At 48.2% G+C, this 24,407-nt stretch overlaps 4 gene segments (V, D, J or C); all 4 read left to right on the top strand.

Moving 5' to 3' along the window:
* The first annotated feature begins 3,141 nt into the window (after window positions 1–3,141).
* LOC120598284 (immunoglobulin lambda variable 1-40-like) lies at window positions 3,142–3,830 on the top strand. The segment is given in 2 exon segments: window positions 3,142–3,320; window positions 3,433–3,830. Coding segments are annotated over 2 exon segments (534 nt in total).
* Window positions 3,831–9,401: 5,571 nt separating this feature from the next.
* On the top strand, window positions 9,402–10,043 carry LOC120598279 (probable non-functional immunoglobulin lambda variable 5-48). The segment is given in 2 exon segments: window positions 9,402–9,457; window positions 9,575–10,043. Coding segments are annotated over 2 exon segments (483 nt in total).
* Window positions 10,044–16,515: 6,472 nt separating this feature from the next.
* LOC120598281 (immunoglobulin lambda variable 8-61-like) lies at window positions 16,516–18,205 on the top strand. The segment is given in 3 exon segments: window positions 16,516–16,594; window positions 16,677–17,005; window positions 18,083–18,205. Coding segments are annotated over 3 exon segments (498 nt in total).
* Window positions 18,206–22,138: 3,933 nt separating this feature from the next.
* LOC120598283 (immunoglobulin lambda variable 1-40-like) lies at window positions 22,139–22,629 on the top strand (the record flags this gene model as incomplete). The annotated part of the segment is given in 2 exon segments: window positions 22,139–22,184; window positions 22,295–22,629. Coding segments are annotated over 2 exon segments (381 nt in total), but the record flags the coding sequence as incomplete, so codon positions are not given.
* Window positions 22,630–24,407: the final 1,778 nt, after the last annotated feature.

Below are 24,407 nucleotides of genomic sequence, written 5' to 3' on the forward strand. Positions count from 1 at the left end.
GTTAATGCCAAAACCTGTGCCTCTGGACCTCATCTCATTTTGGAACTTAAGACCTGCATTTCGAAAAGCACGTTAAACATTTTCCCGTCGATGTCCTGGAAGTCTTTCAAGCATTTCAAACTCAATCAATCCAAATAGGACTCAGGGTATTTTCGAATCCACCCTCTACCTCAACTATCACTCTATCCCCTAATTTTAAATGTTATTGAAGGACATTTTATTCACCTCTATCCTTCAAACTCTGGCTTCTTAGACTCTCCCTGCCTCACTCCCATCCTCTAGGCCAAGTAAGTTTCAAATTCTGCTAAATTCTTTACTTGCAATCTCTCTCAAATTTCCCTGCCCTTTCCAGGCTTATGGTGCTTGTGTTTGGACTCCCACCCACTTTTAACAGTATAATTGATTGGTAACTTAAATTGTTCTTCATGAATTTTATCCTATGCAGCACTGACAAACTATTCCAATTACTGACTTCGTTTTATTTAGAATGTAATGAAAATGCAGTAACCTAGTCTACAAATGGCTTTCATTATCTCCTCCTAGAATATCTTGATAATCTTTGAACACACTGACAAACACCTGTCTTTCCATTTTTCTTAATCTTTAGCTACAACTAAAGACATTTACAGTTTATTCCATGTTGATATGTTTAACTAGATATTCTTCTTCTTCTTACTTTTTTTTTTGTAAGAACAGAAGACACTCCTGTCACCCTGGCACTTGGAGCTCTGTATCAGGAACCGAGGGTAGAGACATATTTTCTATTGTCTGCAAACACTGTGTCTGCCGCTAAAGATTATGATCCAGTCAACCAAGTTCATCCACAAATTACTACCGTAATTGTGAACTTGTGTCATAATGACACAGCCTCAGCTGATACGTTAACACTCACCCTGGATTAGACACAGTTTTCTCCTTCTCTGAACCAGAGGCCAAGACAGTAGGTCGCGGCTACCGCAGACTCTCACTGCCAACGCCCCCCACACCGTCCGTCCTTCTCTCTCCTCTGCTGCTGCCTCCCTCACCTGCCTGGTCTCCCCCTCTGGCTCTTCAGGACGTAACTCCACGTCCACGTTAGGTTTTCAGAGAAAACGGACAAGTCCTTGCTGTAGATTCCACTCCCCAGGGCTCCGTCTCATCACCATGCTCCGCGTTCCTGTCCCCAACGCTCAGTCAAACTGTTTAATACGAAAATGACGTTATTACATTTCCCTAAAAATGATGCGCTCATCCAGCCTCTAGGTATTTGCACATGGAATCTCTTGATATCTTTTTCCTTCTCCAGACATAACTGACGCCCGACACAAGGTGAGTCTCAAGGTCATCCACAGAGAAAGGATCAGCTGCATGTTTCAGGATACGTCACCGTTTCTCTCATGCTGCAGAATCTCTTTTTCCTAAGAACTTTCGGGACAGTGTATCCACCATGACATCATTTCCCTCAGGTCCCTGAATCCCATGCATTAGCTTTTTATGCACAAAAAGTGAGTATTATCTCCTGGTCACCCCCAGGTAGACATCTGGGGACCACAGGAGGTTGGTGGGACATAGCTGTGGTGTCAGGAGCATGAAGGGGGGCCGTGTGGTCACCCCCTGCCCCTGCGTTTTCTAGAACCAGAAGGCTGCACAACTGTGGCTCCCATGCTTGCAGGATGAGAAAGGACAGATTTCTGTCACTCCACAGGCCCTGGACTTCTGATTCAATGGATTGTTAACAGGCCTGCTCCAAAATGAGTCCTCACTGCCTAACGTACATCCTACTCCTGGAAAAGTGTTTATGAGACACTTGTTGTTTAAATGAATGATCCAGGACTCTGGAAATTTTTGCAGACAATCAGCTTCTCAGATCTAAAAGAGGAAGGTGTGACAGCAGCACCTGTGATCAGGATGCCCCTCGTGGGTTTCACTGGGCAGGACCAGTCCCATGATACAACACTGATGACTAAATAATACGAATAAATAAACAAGCAAGTGTTTTAGGGAAAACTGTATATGCCGCTATTCACCTGAGAAGAAAGGTGGTTTTCACCACTGCTTTTCCAGCCATATTTCTTACCAGAATTTCCATCAACGTCTCTCTGCAATAAGCACAGATTTTTTTTAAAAAAAATGCACTTCTGATTGTACCTTCATCTTCAGAATGACATTATCATTTCTTTTTAAAATCTATTTTATTGAGGTGAATTTTATGTAAAACGACATACATCCTATTTTAGTGCACAGGTGGGCACAAAGTGACTAGTATGTGAATTCTTTAATCAATATCTATCACAGCAAATTTAATATTTAAGTCATTACATCCTAGAACTTTCTGCACATTTGTCCTTAATGGACTTAGGTAAATGTCACAAACAATGTCACTCAGCCGTGGCCCCTGCAGACGTGTGACTTGGTGCTTGAGGACAGACTCCTAGGTGGGAATCTCTGCTCCCAGGACGTGGAGAACATGTTGAGCGGGAGGAAATACAGACGACAAAGACTTACACAGCATCGTCTACGAGGGATGCACGGAAGGGCGTCCTCCCCAACCCCTCCCAGCCCCGGAGAGAAGAGCCCCTGCTCCTCAGGGCGGTGGGCGATCCACAGGTCAGAGAGCTCTGGGCACATGGGAGGGGGACACGCGGTGACTGAACCTGCATCCTGCACAGAAGGGGACATGCCTCCGTGGGGACGGTCACTGCTCTGGACTTGATCTTGATCTGAGAGGACTTTGTGTGAGACACGACTCCAGTCCTGACCACTGAACAGCCAAGGTAGTCAGGGACAGTCACCCTGAGGAGTCCGACTGAAGCCTAAAGGTGCTCCGAAGTGATGCGGAGGCCACATAAGGGGACACGGGTCCTGGCCCTATGAAAAGGCAGTGAACAGATTAAAGGGGAGGCAGGAGTTATTTCAGATGAGCTCTGGTCAACAAGTCACAGCATGGTGTGTCTGTACTTGAACAGCAGGGGGCACACAGGATCTGTTTCTGAAGGTCTGGGAGTTAATAGAGCTGGGACCAGCCACATGGCACTGTTTGGTGCCCTCTACATAGGCCTCACAGCTGTGACCTCCCCAACCCCCACGTCCCACACAGTTCCGCCTTTGCCCACCCCTTAACTCCCAGGCAGAGGGGCCTGACCCCGGGCCAGTGTGGGATGAGAAAGCTGAGAGTCTCATTTGCATGAGTGGATCCTCCCTCTGTCAGAGCTTGAAGAGGGGAGGGAGAGACTTGGGGGAAGCTCTGCTTCAGCTGTGGGGACACAGAGGACAGGACGCGGTGATCATCTCCACCATGGCCTGGTCCCCTCTCCTGCTCACCCTCCTCGCTCACTGCACAGGTGACTGGATACAGGGATAGTGGAGGGGAGTCTGGGAGGAAACATGGGACCCTACTCGCTCCTCATGTCTCTAGCGCCAGCATCACCATCTCTGTGTCTCTCCCTCTTCCAGGCTCCTGGGCCCAGTCTGTGCTGACCCAGCCGTCCTCAGTGTCTGGGGCCCCGGGACAGAGTGTCACCATCTCCTGCACTGGAAGCAGCTCCAACATCGGGGGTTACTACGTGGGCTGGTACCAACAGCTCCCAGGAACAGCCCCCAAAACCCTCATCTATGATAATAACAAACGACCCTCAGGGGTCCCTGACCGATTCTCTGGCTCCAGATCTGGCAACTCGGCCTCCCTCACCATCAGTGGGCTCCAGGCTGAGGACGAGGCCGATTATTACTGCTCAGTATGGGACAGCAGTCTCAGTGCTCCCACAATGCTCCAGGCCTGTGGGGAAGTGAGACAAGAACCTGCTGTTTCCTGTGCAGTGGGGCTTCCCTGAGCCGACCCCACTGCTCTGACCAGACAGCCATACGCCTTCTTTGAGTGTTCGACCTAAAAGTGAAGGTTGAGATCCACCCCAGGGAAATGTTGTCTAGAGAATGTGTCCACATCCTGTGAATTCTGCCCCCAAGTCTGTCCTTGTTGGCAACAGATTGAGTAATTTTCTCAAGTTGAGCAATTTCTGGGTATCAAGGTTTGGCTGCTCTAGGGACAGATTCTGTGACAGGTTAGGGCACAACTAGGTACACAGAATCCAGCCCCATCTGAATCAGGAAATATCAATCATGTCAAGTACGGGTCCCTGTAGCAAGTACTGCCAGGAATGGGCTCCTAATCCTGCGTTTATCATTATAGGAGTCGACCTTCAGGGTCCTGTCTGATTACCTGATTCAGATCTGGCACCTCCAGCTCCTTAATCATCACTGGGCTGAGGTCTTAGGACGATGCTGATACTCAGTGCACCTCTGTGACAGCAGCCTCGGTGTTCACACAGAGCTCCAGGCCTGTGGAGAACTGAGACCAGAACCACTTTATCATCTGCTAGGAGTGGGAACGCCCAGCAGTGCCCGCTCAGGCTGCGTATGTGGCTTCTGCTCCTTCTGATTCTGCTGCTGCCTCAATGGGCCCAGTGCCTGGGAGTGAAGGCTCCTCATCTCCCTTGTGTCCTCAAAGTCATCACAGAAGCAAAGGGTCTCAAGGAGACAAAGGCCAGCTCCCCATCATTTGGGGATACAGAGACTCCACACTGATGTTCAGGGGCTGAGGTTGGGTTCCAGCCATGGTCATCTCAGTCCTGAACTGTGACTGTGGAATCCTGCATCTTCATCATTGTTCATTTACCTATTTCCAGAAGTTTCCAGAGCTAAGTCGCCCTCTCATGAGTCCTCAGTGTCAATGCCTGTTCTTTCTGCTCATGGGGAGGTGTCTTCTGTCCCTGCTGCCCCAGCCCCGGAGTGTCTCAGGCTCCAGCATCCATTTGGGGCTTTGGGAATGAGCACGTGTCCATGTCCATTGATGTGAAGACCTAACCGTCCATTTCTTCTTATTCACTTGCACAGTTTGATACTTGCAGATAGATGGTGAATAATAATGAGGTAAATTCACAGTGACCTACTCCTGGTCTCTGTGGACATGGCCTCCTCCCTGCCCCATTAGCTCAGGTGCTGGATGTAGGATGAAGTCATGTGTATGTGGGAGACAGTGTGAAATATCGTATCATAAATGTACCTCTCTGTGTCTATTTGTGTGTGTTTATTAGGGATTTTTTTTTTAATTTGGTGAAAGACTCTTTCAGGATCCATCAAGATCACATAATTTAACCTAAGATCTATTGAAATGATGTGTGATATTAAAGGTTGATGAATATGGAGCCCAACGTGTATGCCTAGAATAAATCACATGTGGTAATGTTGCATCCACTTAGTAATCTGATACTGGCATATCTCTGTTAATATTTTATTGAGAAGATCTGCATCAATATTTTTTAGTACTGGTTTGTAATTTCCTTTTAATATATTTTATTGTCATTTATAGGTATCAAACTGGAAACCAGGTGCCTATTATGTCACTAAATTTTAATGAACTCGATATATTAAATGTCTCTGCAGAGAAAAAAAGACTATTGGCAAGTCATGTCAAACTGCTGGAGACATGATACAGTTCAAAGAAACAAGACAAATGGTGTTTGATCTCTGTCAAAAAATCTTAAAATTACACTGATATACCACTTTAATGGAAAAAGAAATAATTCCATCGATTTATCACTTTACATGTAGCAGTGGTAAAACTTGAACAGTTTCACGTACACTGTGCTCGTGTGGCTGTGCTCACACTTTTGCTTAGGAAAGCAGCACTCAGCACCTCTGGAGAGGAATTGACAATCTCTAGTTAAGTTGTGTCAGCATTTACTGTAGACTCCAAAATTCAGTATCTTGAAATCTGTCCCATAGAGAGAATCGCACCCATATGCAAAGAAGTATGCACAAAGCTATTTATTACAATATTAGAAAATTTAGAATACACTTTTATATGCAAAGGTCTATAATATCATCATTAAAATTAGGCAATATTTAGTAACAAATGATAACAGTTGTGCAAATAAAAATCGTGAGATGCAGCAAAAGCCATTATATTCAGAGAAATGTAGAGCCTAGTTATTTATATTTAACAGTAGAACGACTGGATATTATGAGGTAAATAGTGTACTTCAGTTACCAAAAACGCAATAAACCCAAGTGATGTAAGTAGAAGGGTGTACGAGTAAGAAATTAATGAAATAGAAAATAGGAAAATAATAAGGAGAAGTAACAAAGGCCAAACTGGTTCTTGGAAGGAAAGGCAATGAACAAACCTTTAGTGAGATTCATCAAGAGAAAACAGAAATCACATCAGCTTTTACTGGAAATTAGAGGAAGACATAATTCCAAGGCGGCAGATATAAACACAAGACAAGACCATATACTGAATACATTTATGCCAATGCATTTGAAAATGTGTAGAAATTGACAAATTTTAGAAAAAAAATTCTTCCCAGATTTATTAAATATTAAAAACCATAAGTACTTCACTAACAATTCTATAAATTGCATCAGTATTTGAGAAATAATCTCTGTGTTTCTCTGTCTCTCTGTGTCTTTCACACACACGCACACAGATATAAGCAGCTACATTTTAATTAATTCCATGAGAGCATATGATCTTAATACCAAAATGAGCAACGATTAATCCTATGAAAGGAAGCATTGATGTAAACAATCCACGATCTAAACATTGATGTAAACAATCTCAGGAGCATTGATGTAAACAATCCACGAGAGTAGACAACAGTGACCCTTTCTCCAGTTTAAAGATACCAAAACACACACACACACACACACACAGAGTACAGTTTAAAACTACACATCTCTGAATTTGAGCCTCTGCACGAGCAGACTGTGAGGACTCTCGCAGAGTGCTCGCCCGGCCAGCTAAATGTGGACAGCACCGTCCCCGTGTCCTCAGAGACCCTCTGCAGAGACTGAGAGACCTATCGATCCCGGAATTTCCTAGAATCTCCATCCGCCCAAAGCTGACCACACAGGTAGCTGAGAAGGGACTGCAGTATCCAGACACGAAAAAGAAGATAGCGTTTAGTGGATTTGTTCAGAAAAGTCACTGACAAAGAACAAGTTCTGGAGCAGGAGAGAGTCTGAATACAAACACCACAGGTCAGATGGATCCAATGAACATTTACAGAAGACTTCAAAGAACAGCAGCAGAGTACACGTTCTTCTCAAACCCACATGGAACGTTCATCAAGACAGACCACATTCTGGGCCATAAAACCCAACTGAACACACTTAAAAGACTAGGATGTCCTCAGAACACCATTGGACTAGAAATCAACCACACAAAGAGCAGAAAATGCCCAACATTTGGAGATTAAACAACATACTTGTCCATAACACAAGGGTCAAAGAAAAATTAAAAACATTTTGAATTATATGAAGAGAAAATACAACTTATCAAAATGCATGAGATTTGGTTCAAGTTGTGCTTAGAGAGAAATTTTTAGCAATCTGTGTAATACAAAGGAAAATAAAAATATATCAAAATTTACTAATCTAAGCTTCCATAATAGTAAACTAGAGAAATTGTATAGTATAGTGAACAGCAAGTAGAAAAAAACTAAACAATAAAAACTATTGCAAAAATGCATGACACTCAATAGAGGAAATCAACTATAAAATTAATAAAAAGCAAAAGCCTTGAAAAGAACAATAAAATTGATAAACTTCCAGCCCGGCTACCAAGAAAAAAAAAAAAAAAGGAATGAGTCCCATTCCTCACATCTTAAATCAGAGAGGGCTCATCTCTCATGGTTTCCCACTGCAGGTCACCACACTGCCCCATGCAGTGTCCCTTCCTCATACCTGAGGCTGCAGCTGCTGCTGTCACCACCATAAACAATCTGGACCTGGATCTAAGCCCTGCCCACGTGTTTGGTACCTGAGGCTCCTGGAATGCCCAGGGAGCACATCCACACCAAGTAGCCAGGCCAAGCCCTCCCCGGCATGTCGCCTCTGCCTGCCGTGCCTCATGCTCGAGCCAGCAGGTACACAGACTCGAGAGGAGTTATTCTGGGTCCGAGACAGAAGCCCCAAAAATGTGATGCAGCTTGAGCGAGAGGCAGAGTGTGACTTCCCACCTGGGGTGAGGCTGCAGAGTTCACAGGTGGTCCTCAGCCCTGGGCAGTGCGCCAACACCTCCCCTCTGCTCCTCCTGTTCCTCCTGTCACTCCTGTCACTAATTATTACCGGTACTGGTCCCAGTGAGGCGTCCAGTGTCACTTCTGCACCAGCACCGGAGTTTCTGAAGCCGCATCACACATTCGGATGTTGATGTTTTCACTTTGCTGTTTTCTCCAAAGCTAAGACCTAATCTCGATTTTCTACTTTTAATTGCATTATCTAATGCAGAATTGTGTGATTAATGATGAAGATAAATATTACCTTTGCCTGTTCCTGCTCTTTGTGGAAACGCGCCCTACCCCATCCCATGGCTAAGGAGCTGGCTTAAGTTCTGAGTTATGCACGTGTGAGACAGCGAGGGTTTCTTCCCACATTATAAATATGTGGGTTTGTATATTTTGTTTTAAAAATTGCTGCTATGTGTTAGAATTTGGTGTTAAGTCTGCTCAAAGGTTATTTCTGGATCTATTGAGATACTATGATGACATCTATTGCTGTGTTAATATGTTGTGATATATAAAAATTTTACTTTATTTGAACTATAACTTGTATCTTTGAAATAAATCACTTCCTAACAGTGTGTGAAATTATGTATCTGCTATTAGGCTCTATTTGTGAAGATTTCATTATAATTATTAGTATAAATATATAATCTATTTACTCTGTAATTTTCCTTTATGAGTAATTTATTTGTAAGGTATCTTTATCAAAATTACAATTAAGAACTATGAAATTCTCCTTACTTTTACATATTATGAAAAAATATAAAACAAAGAAATTGGAATCATCTTATTTCTTATGCTATGTGGAGGAATAGTTCTATAACATTTCTAGTTTTTCTACTAAAATTGTTCTCTTTAATTATTTTATTTGTACTGGAGCTAATTTAGTATCTTCTTAGGAAAGTATGTGTTTTATCAATTTTTGCAAGAGTTGATCTCGTTATATTTTCTTTTCACTTTTGACATGTATGACCAGCAGGGGGAGCTGTGGGGCTGCCGTATCCTACCTACACAACTGCTGAGTGAGGACTATTCACTCAGAGGATCTGGGCCTGGGGACTGGGCCCTGTGCTCATACATGGGACTCAGCAGCTGTGTCCTCTCTGGCCTGGCAGAGTCCCCTGAGCAGGGACCTTTGCGTGGTCTCAGCAGGTGTTTCCTCCCAGGACTCTCTCAGAGGGTGAAGCCAACCTCCACCTCCTCAGTCTGGGTGTGAGCTGAGCTCCTGCACCAGGGCTCAGGGAGGGGCTGGGTGGTCACTGGATGGACACACATTTGCATGAACAGCCCCTCCTCTGGCGCAGGGTGGAGAAGAAAAGGAGGCCTGGGGCAGCCCAGCCCCACTGTGGGCTCAGGGGCTGCGTGCACCATGGCCTGGACCCCCGTCCTCCTCGTGCTCCTCTCTCAGTGCACAGGTACAGACAGGCCTCAGGACCAGATCTCGGTTCGAATTTCATTCCCTTCATGCTCAGTCTCCCCAGAAACTTTTTCTTGGTCCCTAACCCAACCCTGACAATTGTCTGTGTTTGCAGGTTCCCTCTCCCAGCCTGTGGTGACTCAGCCGCCCTCCCTCTCTGCATCTCCGGGAGCATCAGCCAGACTCACTTGCACCCTGAGCAGTGGATTCAGTGTTGGTGAGTACAGGATAAACTGGTTCCAGCAGAAAACAGGGAGCCCTCCCCGGTATCTCCTGAGTTTCTACTCAGACTCCGATAAGCACCAGGGCTCCGGGGTCCCCAGCCGCTTCTCTGGATTCAAAGACGCCTCGGCCAACGCAGGGCTTCTGCTCATCTCCGGGCTCCAGCCTGAGGACGAGGCCGACTATTACTGTAACACCTGGGATGGCAAATCTAACACTCACACACTGCTCCAGACCTATGGGGAAGCGAGACACAAACCTCTCCCTCACTTTCCTGGCCTGGTGCCAGCACTCATGGGAGGGGCTCTGACCAAGTCAGACAGGAGGTGACTTTGTTTTTCATTCCTTCTGTTAACACCCGATTTTCCTCAGACCGCTTGATCTGACAATATCACATGTTTCTCTTCACTTTAAATTCACGTTTATCCGTTGCTAGTATATCCTCCCCCTGTCACCGTGTCCACTCGCAGTAACCCCGTGTCCGAGGTCAACAGCCCTCAGAGGGGACACGGGAGGAGCCTGAGGGGCTTGGGTCAGGCCCTGCCCTCCTGAGGGAGCAGAAGGGGTGACTCGGTGCTGCTCCAGGTCTGAGTGCTTCCACCTGGGGTGGCGACGTGATGGGCCCCCTAAACCTGAGTTAAAAATAATACATTTACGATAGCATCACACATATGTAATAGTTTAGGAAAAATCTGACAGGTTTTAAAATTTTTATGCACTGAAAACTATGAAACTTTTGAGACAAATTAAATATTTAAATAAATGCACAAAGAATTCAAGCTTTTGAGCCGAAACATTCAGTGTGGTTAAGATGAGTTCTCCTCGAACTGATCATTATGATCATTGCAGTGACTCTGGGTGTAATATACTTGAACTGGTCTTGGATTTCAGAATATAATATGAGAAAATCTAAGAAAATCTGTGATAGGAATTTCAGCCGTGTCCACATGACCTGTCTGAGTCTGAGGACAGGGAGGGGAAGGAGGGAGATGAGAAGTCACAGGAGACACATCAAGGTGCAGCAGAGACAGCAGCTTTGGTCACTGAGGGGCACAGAGCAGGAGGGGAGACGCTGCCCTGAGGGGTGACGGGCAGAGTGTGGGTGCAGCCGGCCTGGGCTGAGTATTCCTGAGTGCTGAGTGTGTGCTGTCACCTGTAATGTGCACTGCGGTGACATGTCTGTGAATGTAACCTCATCCCAGTGAAGGACCCTGTGACTTGCACCCTGTTCAAGGAGAATGAAGACCCCAAAAGCTCTGTATGGAAAAGTGTACGATATGATTTCAGGGGCTCTGACTCCGACTGTATTAGAAATGGAAACTGTGTCCGTAATTCCTGGGAAGACAATGTGAAGACCCTTCTCAGTAAACGAGTGTCCTCCGATAGCTGCCTCAGTCTGTCTCAGAAAGCCCTTGGTAATGTCCCTGCCACACACGGGGTGTCCCTTGCCTGATCTTGTGAGTGTGGATATCGTGGGAAGCCATGCCTGCTGAGCAATCTCGAATTCCCTGACCTCTACTTCTCTCTCAGGGCCTTGGTGTATCCAGGACATAGACTCTCCCTCCTCCAAAACTTACCATAGATTATTCCACAGGACAGGACCGAGAAAGGGGACAGAAAGACAAAGAGGCCGATGTGGTTGGAGCAGAGAAAGAGATGTGAGGCATCTGGGCCTCAGTTCTGGGGCCCAGGGAACAGGGCTGTGGGTTGTCCACACCACGTGCTGGACGCCCCTTTCTTCTGTGATCTTAGCCACACAGGTGAAGGCTCCTGACGTTCATGCTCATGCAGCATCCTTCCCCAGCTCTGCCACCTCCTGCTGAGTGGACACTGTCCTGTCCTCATAGGTCCTTGTCTCTCTCCTTGCAGATTCACCTTCTTTAGGGGACTGGAACCTAGGACAGAAAGAGAACAACTACTGCCCTGGGAATAGCTATGACGGTGGCTAGAACAGTGTGATTCTGACACATCAGAATCAGAGTCTCTTCACATCATCAAAGCTCTGCACACATTGAAACAGCGATGTCCTCTGGAACTTTGCTTCTCTTTGTTGTCACCTACAGTAGAAGCTCCTCGTTACAACCTGAGGATGGAGCCAAACATCACTGACCACCACCATGCGAGGTCCCCGTCCTCCTCACTGCACCAGGCCCGGGAGATGAGAGTCAGCACCCCAGACCCACAGTCGTCTCCCCTGCAGCAGTGCTCACGGGAGCACCGAGTGTCTGCTCATGTGATCAAGTGCGGATGTGAGAAATGGGTGTGTAGCTCGTTTCCTAATAGTTTATCACCTCACCTCACACGAGGATAGAGGGGCTTCCTTCTCAGTTTGTGTTCAGATGCCGGGGCTCCCATACTTGGTGGCTTTATTCTTTTGCAATTCCTCTTCATTTACCAACTTCTCTGGCAAACCCACATTCTATGCTCTGGATGCTCAAGTCTGTTAGGCTGAGGATAAAATGAGCAGAGACCCAAAATCTCTCCTCCCTGGATATTTTAGATTGTTTAGCCTCCTGCACCCAGGGTGTGCTGACACATCCATCCATGGTGTGGGGTTGGGTCTCAGGAATAACATCGTCAACTGCACAAAAAGCAGCTTCATGGAGAAGCACAGTACGGCCCAGCAACAGCACATCCAGGGAGGAGCCCCAGAGACGTGATACCTTGAGTTCTGTCTTAGAGCCACGTGAAAAAATTCGCTGGCAAGAAATTGATTCTGAGGGGCCCTCGATCCTGTCCTAAGAAGAGGCTGTTCATTAGGACCAGACGTGGGTGATCCTGGCACAGTGCTCCAGACCCCAGAGGAATGGAGTCTCCGTCCTCCCTCTCCTCCTGTGGGATCTTCACACTCTGGTCCCTTCCTGCATCTAACTTCACATCAGGGCTGACTCTCCTGCTAAAATGGTCACCAGGCTTTGAGGATCTAAAGAGTTTCCAAGGGTCTGAGGCTTTGAGGAAGGATGAACTATATTTCACAGCATGTTCTCAGCCTGGTCACCTATCCACAGGTGGAACCTTTCGCCTGATGGCACAGATTTCTTCTGGATAATCAATGGAAGGGTCAATAGGAGGCTGATGCCAAAACCCAGCTCAGGATCTGACCACAAGGAACCCATGTAATTCAATCTCAGGTCTTTGTCAAGAACTGAAAGCGATGATTACTTTTCCATGTCTGCACTCCACCCATGCCTGGTGGTCCTCTTCTTGTCCCCCTGAGTCCAAAATTTCCTTTAGAATTGTTGGATTGAGTGACAAGGAAAGCAGAATGTGAGCATCTATAACCTAGGAGCCCCCTGTGTCCTCCTGTCCAGCCCGTGCATGTTCCTCCCTGCTCCTGGCCAGGCTTTGCTGCTCATTCCCTGAGCCACGAAATGTCAGGAAAGGCAGAGTCTCTCTCTTGAGATCACCCTCTGAGGGGATCCTGTCCCCTAGGCCCCGGGAGACGCCCCCCATTAAGGGCGCGACTCTCAGACCCTCAGCGGCTCACTCTCCCCACTTCAACCCGGGACTTCTCGTAGTTTTGCAACCTCTCCGGTTCTCTGTCTGGGATGAGATTTAGTAGCTGTCAGTATTTTAGACCTAATCCTTATCAATCCCACCTCCATTAAATCCATAGATTTCTTAACAAATGGACATGAGCAGGCCCGAGGCAGACTGGGACACATCCTGAGAGTTTCCTAGGCCAGAAATGGAGGAAGAACCGCTATAAAGAATAGGAGTTATGTTCACAGTAATGTTCTCTCCCTCTCAATCCGCAGATGGGAAAAATTACAGACCTAGAGTAAAAGAAGCTTAAATATATCAGAGTCAAAATAAAACGTACTGTCAGGGTCATTTCCAAGGGCACCTGAGAACCTACAGAAGTAATCAAAGAAAAAGACACATTTTCCCTGAGGACATTTTGCTCTCATTACAAACACACGTGTAATGTGAGTGGGAACCTGTCAGGTGCCCCTTACAACAACGACTACAACAATAACAACAAAACAACAACCACCACCGCCATCAAATATTTCCCCCTGCAAGGGTCACCCAAGGAGAATTATGACCAGGTAGGAGCAAGCGGGGTTCCTGGAGAACTTTAAGCCTGGCTCTTAGTTCAAGGTCCTCATGCGCTCATAATGAATCAGGGCCAAGGCAGAAGCATAATCAAGTATCAGGAAATCCTGAAACATCTGGTAACAGATGCATCCACTTATCTGTCTGCAGGTCGTTAGGGACCTGAGAACGGAACGTCTTCGCCCCAGACTGCACACGGTCGTCGTCTCTTTCTACTGCTCTGGGAAGCGACATGAGGAAGATGCACCTGCAGAATTCATAAGCCCTTCCAGGAGAGCCAGGTGGATGGAATGGGCTGAGGACTGAGTTTGGAGACCAGCAGGGGGCGCAGGTGGACCGGTCCTGAGCGCTCAGGGTCTGGGCCAGGCAGGCTGGGAGAATGCTCCACTGGTTCTACACACTTGAGCAGGCATTGTCCCCGCTGAAGTGTGACTTTCCTGCACCTGGGCCACTGGGAACCACATGAGCACTCGGCTCTGACACACACATTTTCCTCATGTATCATCCTCCTCACATGAAGTCATTGTCCAGACCTGATTTACAGGCAAAGGTCAATGCACAGTCGCACAACGGAAATAAATTTGCTTGAGAAACTTGACCTACAGTGCTACCTGGACACAGGATAGGAGACGCCTGGGGAGGGGGTGTCTCAATGCCAAAAATTAGGCCTCAGCAAACAGAGCTCTGGGGTTTCTCCCCCATGGCCCAGATTCCTCTCTTCTCCTCCTCACTCATTGGACAGGAGTTTTCTTTAGGGGACAGGGAAAGGACACTGGGGAGGAAGGGCATTTGCACGGCCTTTTACTCCTGGCATCTGGGCACAGGTGGTTGTTATCTATTCTCTACCAGAGGCTAATTCCCAACCGGGTCCTGGGTCAGAGGGTGCTGGCTCTGCCATCAGCAGTGCCTAAGTCTTTGGTTAAAAATGATTTAAAATACATATCAAATTAGCAGGCATGAAGCCTGAACTCCTTTTCTTATTTTAGAAAAAACGTGGAATCCAATTTATTATGAAGAATATCAGGATTAAAAATTATAGTCTAAACACATTATATTCATAGCTGATCATTGCACAAAGGACTCGACATAAGAACAAGAAGAATCCATTGTATCAGAAGAAAAATTCACCTTAGCCCTCAGGGAGGATTTGGGCTGAGACTAGGGTCCATGCGCCTGCATTCTGGGGGACAGCAGACGTGAAGAGGTGGTGGTCAGCCCGCATCAGCATGTTCCCTCAGAGAGAAAAGCTCCTCCCAGAGGAAGCTCCTCCCTGAGTCAGGCAGTGTCACTCAGGACCCCCAGGGGGCGCTGCTCTGTCTCCTTCCTGCATGTGAGGGGCTCCTGGGGCCCTGGCTGTGTCTCCCTTATCCAGCCTGTCAACCCCTCCATTCCACACTGGCTCCTAATCCTCACCCAGATCTGCCCCAGGGGGGAAACTAATGGGACCCACGGTGCCTAGAGAACGCCTGAGACAGTGTGTACGTAGCAAACCTCAGGGAGCCCTGCTGCTCACAGGACTCCCAGTGGATTCATGGCGAGATGTGTCATGAGTGTGTTAGTCCTGTCTGTGTCCCCATTTCAGTTGTTATTTCTTCCTCTTCTGTAAGTTGTCATTGATTTCATATTTTAGATGGACCACCCTAAACTGATATTGTTGGTTTTCAGTTTTCCATTTATTTCTTTTCCTTGTGTGTTCATAGTTAGTCCTCATCTCCATATTTGAGACATGTGAAAATACCTGTATTTATCTACACTATCAGATTATGTATTTGTATAATAGGAAAAGTAATTTATTGTGAATATTGTTCTATGATATGAGTTGTGACTTTCGAACCCATATGAAGAGAAAGGAAAATAACAACGCAAGTTTAATACACAGACAATTTACTAGCGATTCCAAAATGAATATCATAAATCGCAGCTTTATTTCACAGTTTGAAAAACACCAATTGCGTGTCTCATTGTCACCAAAGACTACAGACATTTTATCCTCCTGCCCGTCCCCCTGACACCCCAAACCCCTTCTCACCCTTCCCATTCCTTCTGCTCCACAGCAGGAGGTGAAGAGAAAGGGAGTTTTAGAATGTTCCATGGTGTTCTCAGCACCTCGTTTACACGCAGCGCTGTTTCCATTTCTCATAATGGGATATGTGTTCCTATTTTGTTACAGCTAATGTTGTGAAGAAAATCATAATTTTATGATGACAGTTGAGCCATTCTCCTCAAAAACTCTTTATTTTCAAGTTCATCCATAGCATAGATGGTTTTTTTTAGAGCTTACATTTTTAAGCCTGACACTGCAGCTCTTGGTGACAGCACACTGAACTCTGGTCCCCATAAAACTAACACCGGGGGTGGAAAGACCCTGTATCTTCACACCGGGACATAAACTCTGTGATTTCCCAGTGGACTCACTGCTGGAGGGAGGAGTGACTGCAAATCTCTGTCAAAGAAGATGAGAAGGAATTTCACGGAGGAGGATGAAATGTTCCCAGAAATGTGGTTCGATTTGGCATGAGCTAGATCGATGGGGCCAGAATGTGAACAGACCCATCTCATCGTTGAGCCCTGGCATTTCCAGAGATGAAATTTGGGACTGCTGTCACCAGGGACATGAGGATGCTGATTTGGTGAAAAACCTCAACCGATCTTTCTCAGTGTCTCAGGCATCATTCAGGAAGACAGAAGAAGCTGATTTGCATGAGGCACCTTCTCCTCCTAATGGGTCTGGGAAACATAAAAAGGCCCGAGGACACCACACTCCAGCCCAGGAGCCTGAGGAGCCCGTGACCTGTGAGTGTCCCCACCATGGCCTGGATGTTGCTTCTGCTGGGGCTCCTCGCGTATAGCTCAGGTCAGGAGAATAGACTCTGTTTCCTCGGGGGGCACATAAAAGGAGGGTCTGAGGCTGATCGCGTCTCTCCTGTTGTTTTTAGGGGCGAATTCTCAGACTGTGGTGACCCAGGAGCCATCACTCTCAGTGTCTACAGGAGGGACGGTCACACTCACCTGTGGCCTTAGCTCTGGCTCAGTCTCCACCAGTAACTATCCCGGTTGGTACCAGCAGACCCCAGGCCGGGCTCCCCGCACACTTATCTACGACACAAACAGCCGCCCCTCTGGGATCCCTGGTCGCCTCTCGGGATCCATCTCTGGGAACAAAGCCGCCCTCACCATCACGGGGGCCCAGCCTGAGGACGAGGCCGACTATTACTGTTCAGTCTGGCACAGTGGTGCTCGCACCATGACACGTGCAGATGGGGAAGTGGGACAAAAACCTCAGGCTGCTCAGGCCTTTGTTCTGAACAATTAAAAGTCTTTTAAAAACTCGGGCCTTTGTAGCCTCTACTTTGAACCTTTCCTGGTCATAATGTTTTACTATCCATTTTTCATTTCTGATTTTTCAGGAACCCTTCCTGGTCATAATGTTTTACTATCCATTTCAACATTTCTGATTTTTCAGGAAAAATAAAACCAAAATAATCTGTGATGACACAGAAAGGTTAGCCAGTTGTTCATGTGACAAAAGTAGGGCCTGAGGAGCTGCCCTTCTATCCTGAAATAAGGAAGATGCACCTGTCCCAAGATTCACTTTCATCAGAGCCCAGGAACATCCCAGCACATAGATCCTTTTCCACAGCATGGACTCTGCTCTCTCAGGGGTCACAGCAGAAATGTCCCCATCCCACCCGGGCTCCTGAGTTCAGGGCTGACCGAGGGACAGAGTGTTCAAGAGACGATGCACTGAGATGTGAGATGATGGTGAGGACCCAGGCCCAGGAGGACTGACTTACAGAAAGCTGGCCCGACACCTGAGCATGCAGAGTCGGTTTCAAGGTGGGGAGTCAGCAAAGGGGAAAACTGGAGTCTGAGGAACCATCTTTATGGGCCGTGAGTGGGTGGGGTGCCACACAGCCACTGGGAAACAGCTGCTTACTCTGCTCCAGGGAATGGAGTGATGTTGGTCCATGGATGACGTGCTCCTACAGTGACACCACTGGGGACCGTGAAGACTCCTGCGAGTGGTTCTCCTGAGCTCACAGGCACCGACTGTGCCCTCCTGTATCCTCAGATCCCACTGGAGTTTTCCAACAATATAGGGTGTGGGGTGGCCTCTGGGACAACAAGAGCAGGAACTTCCCACCTGTGTCACTCCTACTGTGAGGCTCTTGATAATCTCAGATCCGAAGTCACCTTCTCCTGCACAGGGGTAAGCAGACATCTTGAGAGTCACCATACCAACGGTCCCACAGGCTCCCAGGCAGAGCCTTCACATTTGCGACCTCGGACAGCAGTGAGGGACCTTCCAGGGGTGTGACTGAGCCTGAATCTCCTGCCCCAGGTTTGTTACCAGAACCTCACTGACCACTCTGGGCTCCAGCCTGAGGACGAGGCTGATGATCACGGTTACAGAGCTGAGAACAACTCCAATGCTCGAGGATCTCCTGTTTGTGGGGTCATGTGATAAATCTGCCCTCCACTCCTCAGTCAGACCCATCACTCTCCTGTCCCTGCCTGGGACCTGTACATGCTCTATATCTCCAACAATGCTGGGTGGACATGACATGGAGAACGGAAGTCCAGCCTGTGTGACCCAAGGGACCTGGGTCCCTTCTGCTCCTCCTCTATGTTTCCCATGAGCTTCACCCAGGCTTTGCTGATCATTCCCTGAGCTCCAGAATCTTTGCTAAGTGGGGTTTCTTTTTTTTCTCCAGAGTTTCCATCCTGGAGTTGAAAGGACCCCTTCCCATTAAGGATGTGGCTCTCACGCCCATCACCTGCTCACCCTCCCCAGTTTAATGCCACAGACCCTGATTGTGTTCACACCCTTTTTCAGGTAGGAAGATGTTTGAACACATCTCAGTGACTGGAGTCCAGACTGTATGACCCAAATCTTATTACGTCTGAGAACCCCAATATTAAAGGAAAGTTTCCAGAAAGCTCGGTTGTTCCTTCAGTGACAATATTGGTGTATTTACCAATAAAGTTAATCACTGTGGGCTCAGTGTGGGATGAGTAATAGACCTTGGAGGCCACTAAGTTAGGACGGGAAAAAAATGTTTATACTAACGGCTTAGTTCTCAATCCTAAGAATAAAACAAGTTTAAAATTAGACTAAATAAGGAAAAAGAATCAAAAACTTATCATGGATTCAAAAGATGACAGCATGAACCTTCAGATTAGCAATGAAAGACAAATGAAAGCCCAGAGTGGTAATCAGGAGGAGAGGACACTTTTCTCTGACATCGTTAAATTCTAGTGGCCAGAGAGACATCCCATGTCAGTATGGGAGGAATGGCGGTGGGGATCTAACAGGAGTCCCTCATGACAATGACAACAGCAACAGCAGTAAAATAAGGCGGCCTGTAAGGTAATTCATGTAGAATTATTGTCAGTATGAACCGGCAGGGTACCCAGTAGTATTTTCCACTCAAACTTGATTTAAGATGGTCCTATACTTTCGATGACCTCACAGTCATGGCAGAAGCAAAACAAACTGTCAGGTCATTCAGACACACCTGGCAACATAAGAAATGTGATCACATCCTACATTTAGCAGCCAGGAGGCCATTCATTGTGTAGAGACAATTAATGTCTCAGTCCCCAACACCATGGAGGGACTTACTCATTCTCCTGCTGTGGATGGTGGCATCACAGAGATCCACGTGCAAAATCAGATGGCCCTTCCAGGGTGCTGGGTGTGGTCAGGTTGGTCTGGTCTGAGAGGAGAAGATTTCTGGGACAGGCCAACATGGAAAATGCTCCAATCTCTCCCGGATACTTGGTCAATCTGTGACCATGCCGAAGTTTAGAGTTTACACATCCCTGTTTGTTTGTTTATTTAGTCAAATCCAGGAACTCACTCTCATTTCAGGGAACATAATTTAGCACATATAGCCCTGTGCTCTCAGTTTAGGCCACCAAATCCTGTCCTTGGCAGCAGCACGTGATCTGATTGTCTCACACCCAGTAGACAGTCCCCAATGTCAGAGGCAGCTGCCCTGGGAAGAATCCATGATGAGTCAGGACAGAACCAGGGACAGAGTCCAGCTGTGTCTCACTCAGGAGAGCTGACTATTCAGGGGCCCACCCGTCTACACCATTTATTGAGCACTTGCTACATGTTGGGCTCAGGTCAGGGCCGGAAACCTAGATGATGTGACAAGAAAGATACAGAATCTGATTAAGTCTCCGAAGTCCAGCTGCTGCAGAGGATGAATGAGGGGGACGTGGGAATATAGTCAGGGACCTTGAGTGTTCTGTGGATTTGGTACAAAGATGAAGCTCGAGTCCTGGGTAAGGGATGGTGCAGGTGAGGTAGAGAAGAAAGGTCCCATTCTGCGTGGTTTTGGAGGGAAGAGGGAGAGAATGGGGGGTGGGAAAAGGCTTAGAGCTGGTCCTTGGGAACAGGGTGGGAGGTGAGTAGCTGCCCCTCCTTGAAGAAGGCTCACGGGTCAGGATGTGAGGTTTAGGACCCAAGGTCATGTCTGTGATGTAAACCTTGACCTCAGTCTCCCTTCTTGATCAGTGGTGACCCAGGAATGTTTCTTTTCCAGATGACAAGTAGAGGATCTTGCTGGGTTTTCCCCCTTCTTCTCTGAGCTTTATTTGAGATGTCCCTTCTTTATGGTACCCATGTCACCAGAGTGATTTCCTTCCTGGGAACTAAATGCCCGTGCAGTCATGGGCATCTCATCCCCCAAACAACCCTTCCAGGTGAGAGAGACTCAGCCTCCTGACCTATTGATCTGGAGCCCTGGCCTTCACGAGCACCAGACCGGGTCACTCACAGCGTCTTCCGTGGCACGGTCATTGACCAGGGACTATCTCAATGGTCTGGGTAAAACAAGGTCTGTCTCTGTAGCTGTAGCGGGGTCCATCACATGCTGACCACATGGCTGAGAGATATGGGTCCACAGAGGAGAGAAGAGGAAAGACGGTTTCCCTAACTGGCCCCTCCATGTGCATCGCTCTGCCCTCCAGCCTCTTCCTCAGTTCATGCTGGGTGTGGTACTGTGGACACTGGGAGCTGAGCAGGGCACGCAGGCCAGCTGGCGCCTGTCTCACAAAATCCCAGATCTGCCTCCCTGACCATTGCATTGTTCTGCAAAAGATCAGCCTCCGAAAAAGTCCACACACTTCCATCAGTGAGGCCATGATCTAAAATTCAGTAGTCTCAGAAAAGGTCGAATGCAGCGTAACTTCCACGTCTGGCCGCCTTCTGCCACGGGGAGCAACATGGGTGCAACAGGTTTATTAGCTGCAGTGACACCATTGTCCACCCTCACCTGAGCACCTCTCTTCCATCTGCCCGTCCCTCAGGGGGGACCGTCCCAGAAGCCCAGCTCGTGAACCCCTGGCCACATATACTGATTCTGGTCCCTTCTGGTCTCATCACCAAGCAAGTGCTCCCCCAGGTCACCTCAGGGTCATTGCTGAGAATCCCCATGGCAGGGGTCCCGGTCCCAGGTGGTGCTGTCACGGTCACCCTCCTCTTCTGTGTCCTGGAGGCTGAGATCAGCGTGAGCCTGATTCAGAAATGCAGAGACCTGACTCTCATACACATACGACACAGACTCGTGTGCCGTGTTTTATGCAGTTCACACACTAACAAGGAGACCGGTTGCCAGGTGAAGCTTGATCAAGGAGCAAGTGTAAAACAAAGTGCCGTGAGTCCCTGGGGGGGACACGGAACCAGCAGTTCGTGTGCTGGAGACACACGGCTCGATCTAACAAGGAGGAATCACACAGAAGGGAAGAACCGCGTCCCGCACAGAAGGGGACTCGCCTCCACGGGGACGGTCACTGCTCTGTATTGTCCTGATCCATGAGGAGTTTGTATAAGACACACCACCTCTGTCCTGACCACCGAACAGCTAAGGAACCTGTGGTCAGACTCACCCTGAGGACTCTGAGTAGAGCACAGAGACTGCCCTCAGGGGATGGGAGGCCACATAAGGGGACACAAGGCCTGGCCCTTAGTCAGGGAGAGGTGAACAGAGCCTTAGGGAGCAGGACCTGTTTCTGATGGGCTCTAGTCACCATGTCACAGAGTGATGCATCTCAGACTGGGCACCAGGGGGCTCTCAGTGACTGTTTCTGTGGAGTCTGGGGGACCGCAGCTGAGACAAACCACCTGGCACTCCCTAGAGTCCCCTATTCAGGGCTTGCAGCTGTGACAACCTCACCCCACAGGCCCCACACAGCCCTGCTCCTGCCTACCCCTTACACCGTCAGTGAGAAGGGTCTGAACAAGGGCCCAGTGAGGGATCAGAAAGCTGGGGGTCTCATTTGCATGAGGGGACCCTCCCTCTGTCAAAGCTTGAAAAAGGGAGAGAGAGACTTAGGGGAAGCTCTGCTTCAGCCGTGGGGTCAAATAGGGCAGGACACGGTGATCATGGCCTGGTCCCCTCTCCTCCTCATCCTCCTCACTCACTGCACAGGTGACCGGATACAGGGACAGTGGAGGGGACCTAGGGAGGCCACACGGGACCCTGCTCCCTCCTCTTGTCTCTAGACCCAGCATCACCATCTCTGTGTCTCTCTCTTCCAGGATCCTGGGCCCAGTCTGTGCTGACCCAGCCGTCCTCAGTGTCTGGGGCCCCGGGACAGAGTGTCACCATCTCCTGCACTGGAAGCAGCTCCAACATCGGGATTGGTAACTACGTGGGCTGGTACCAACAGCTCCCAGGAACAGCCCCCAAAACCCTCATCTATGATAATAACAAACGACCCTCTGGGGTCCCTGACCGATTCTCTGGCTCCACGTCTGGCAGCTCAGCTTCCCTGACCATCAGTGGGCTCCAGGCTGAGGACGAGGCCGATTATTACTGCCAGACATATGACAGCAGTCTCAGTGCTCACACAGTGCTCCAGGCCTGTGGGGAAGTGAGACAAAAACCTGCTGACCCCCTGCAACGGGGCTTCCCTGAGCAGCCCTACTCTTCTTACAGGAAAGCATGTTATTTTTTCTGTTTGGAAAATCTGAGGTCTGAAACCCACGCCAGCAAACCTGTCTGCTAAATCTGTCCACATTGTGTGATTTTCTTAAGTGACCTGAAGTTCCTGGATGTGGGGCGGGTGGACCTAGGGACAGAGTCCATGAGAGGTGTTTTGGAGCCGGGGCTGTCATAACACAATACCCAGACGGGAACCTTAACTAACAGAAACGTATGTTCCCACAGTTCTGCATTCTCAAAGTCCAAGGCAGACGTGTGGGCAGGTGGGTCTCTCCCGAGGCCTCGCTCCTTGGCTGGCAGACGGCTGCATTCTCCCCGAGTCCTCACACAGCCTTCTCTCTGTGTGCGCTCACCCCTGGTTTCTCCTCCTCTTCTCATAAAGACACCAGCCCTTCTGATTGGGCGCCACCCGCCTGAGCTCCTTAACCTTAGTTACCTCCTTTAGACCTAGTCTCCCGAGACTATCACATTGGGAGTTAAGAGTTCTATGTAGGATTTTGAGGGGACACAGTTGAGTCTGTATCAAGGGTTCAAAACAAAACAAAACCCAGAACCCAGAGTCCTCTTGTGTCTGACTCAGGAGAGTCTCTATGCAGATGATGTGCATCCACACCAGTTACTGTACACCTACTATGTGCCTGACTTGAGTCTAGGAGCTAAGAATACACTCCAGAAGAGACAGGAAGTATCCCACACTCATGGAGATGACACTGTCCGGGAGAGGAGATGACAAACAAACCAAAATACGGTGTCCCGGCCTGATTTCTCACTTGGGGACAGAATGCCTTTGTGGTCTCAGGCATCCATCCACTCAGCAAACCCTCCCGAATTAGAGACTCTCCCTCCCTGGCCCATTGGTCAGGAACCCCGGCCTTCAGGATGACCAGACACGATCACTCACACCGTCCCCCCTATACCACCGTGGCAAACAGAGACAAGATGGTCTGATTTGGTTTAGACAACACAGTCCCTGACCCTGGACTTGGAAATTGGTCAATTGCATGCCAACCACATGGCTGAGGAATTCTGGGTCCAGGTGGAGAGGAAAGACACAATTTTTTTCCCTAATTCATCCCAGCATGAGCATTATCTGCCCTCCACCCTCACTGGTAGTTCTTGTTGGGTATTGTTCTGTGGATGCTGGGACCCGAGCAGGAGACACTGGCCACGTGACTCCTGTCACATAAAACCACACTTCTCTGTCCATGACCTTTTTAATATCTTGTAAAAGATCAATTTCAGGTAACATCGCACCCACTTCCATCTGTGGGCATCGATCTAAAACTGAATAGTCTCAGGACACGTAGAAAGCTGCAAAAATTATCTTCAAGGTCTTCTGTTCCCTGGCAGAGTCAGAAGAGTGAAGGATTCTCAAGAGACCACAGTAGCGCCAGTGCCCCCACAACCTGGGTGCTTCTCTTCCATTTAATACATTTGGAATGTTCCAGAGGCCCAGCTCATGACCCTCTGACCCCTACACCTTAGTCCAGGTCCCTTCTGCTCTCAACCTCGAGACTCTGCCCTCTCAGGTCACCTTGGGGTCATTTCTGAGAGTCCCCACCGCACAGTATCCTGATCACAGGGGGTGCTATCACCGTCACCTTCCTCTTCTGTGTCCTGGGAGCTGGCATCAGACGTCGTCTCGCTCCCAAAGGACGTGATGGTTTCTTTATGCGACTCACACACATTCACCCCATCTGCAAACAC

Source organism: Pteropus medius, unplaced genomic scaffold (genome assembly GCF_902729225.1).
Source record: "Pteropus medius unplaced genomic scaffold, Ma_sr-lr_union100, whole genome shotgun sequence".
NCBI lineage: Eukaryota > Metazoa > Chordata > Mammalia > Chiroptera > Pteropodidae > Pteropus > Pteropus medius.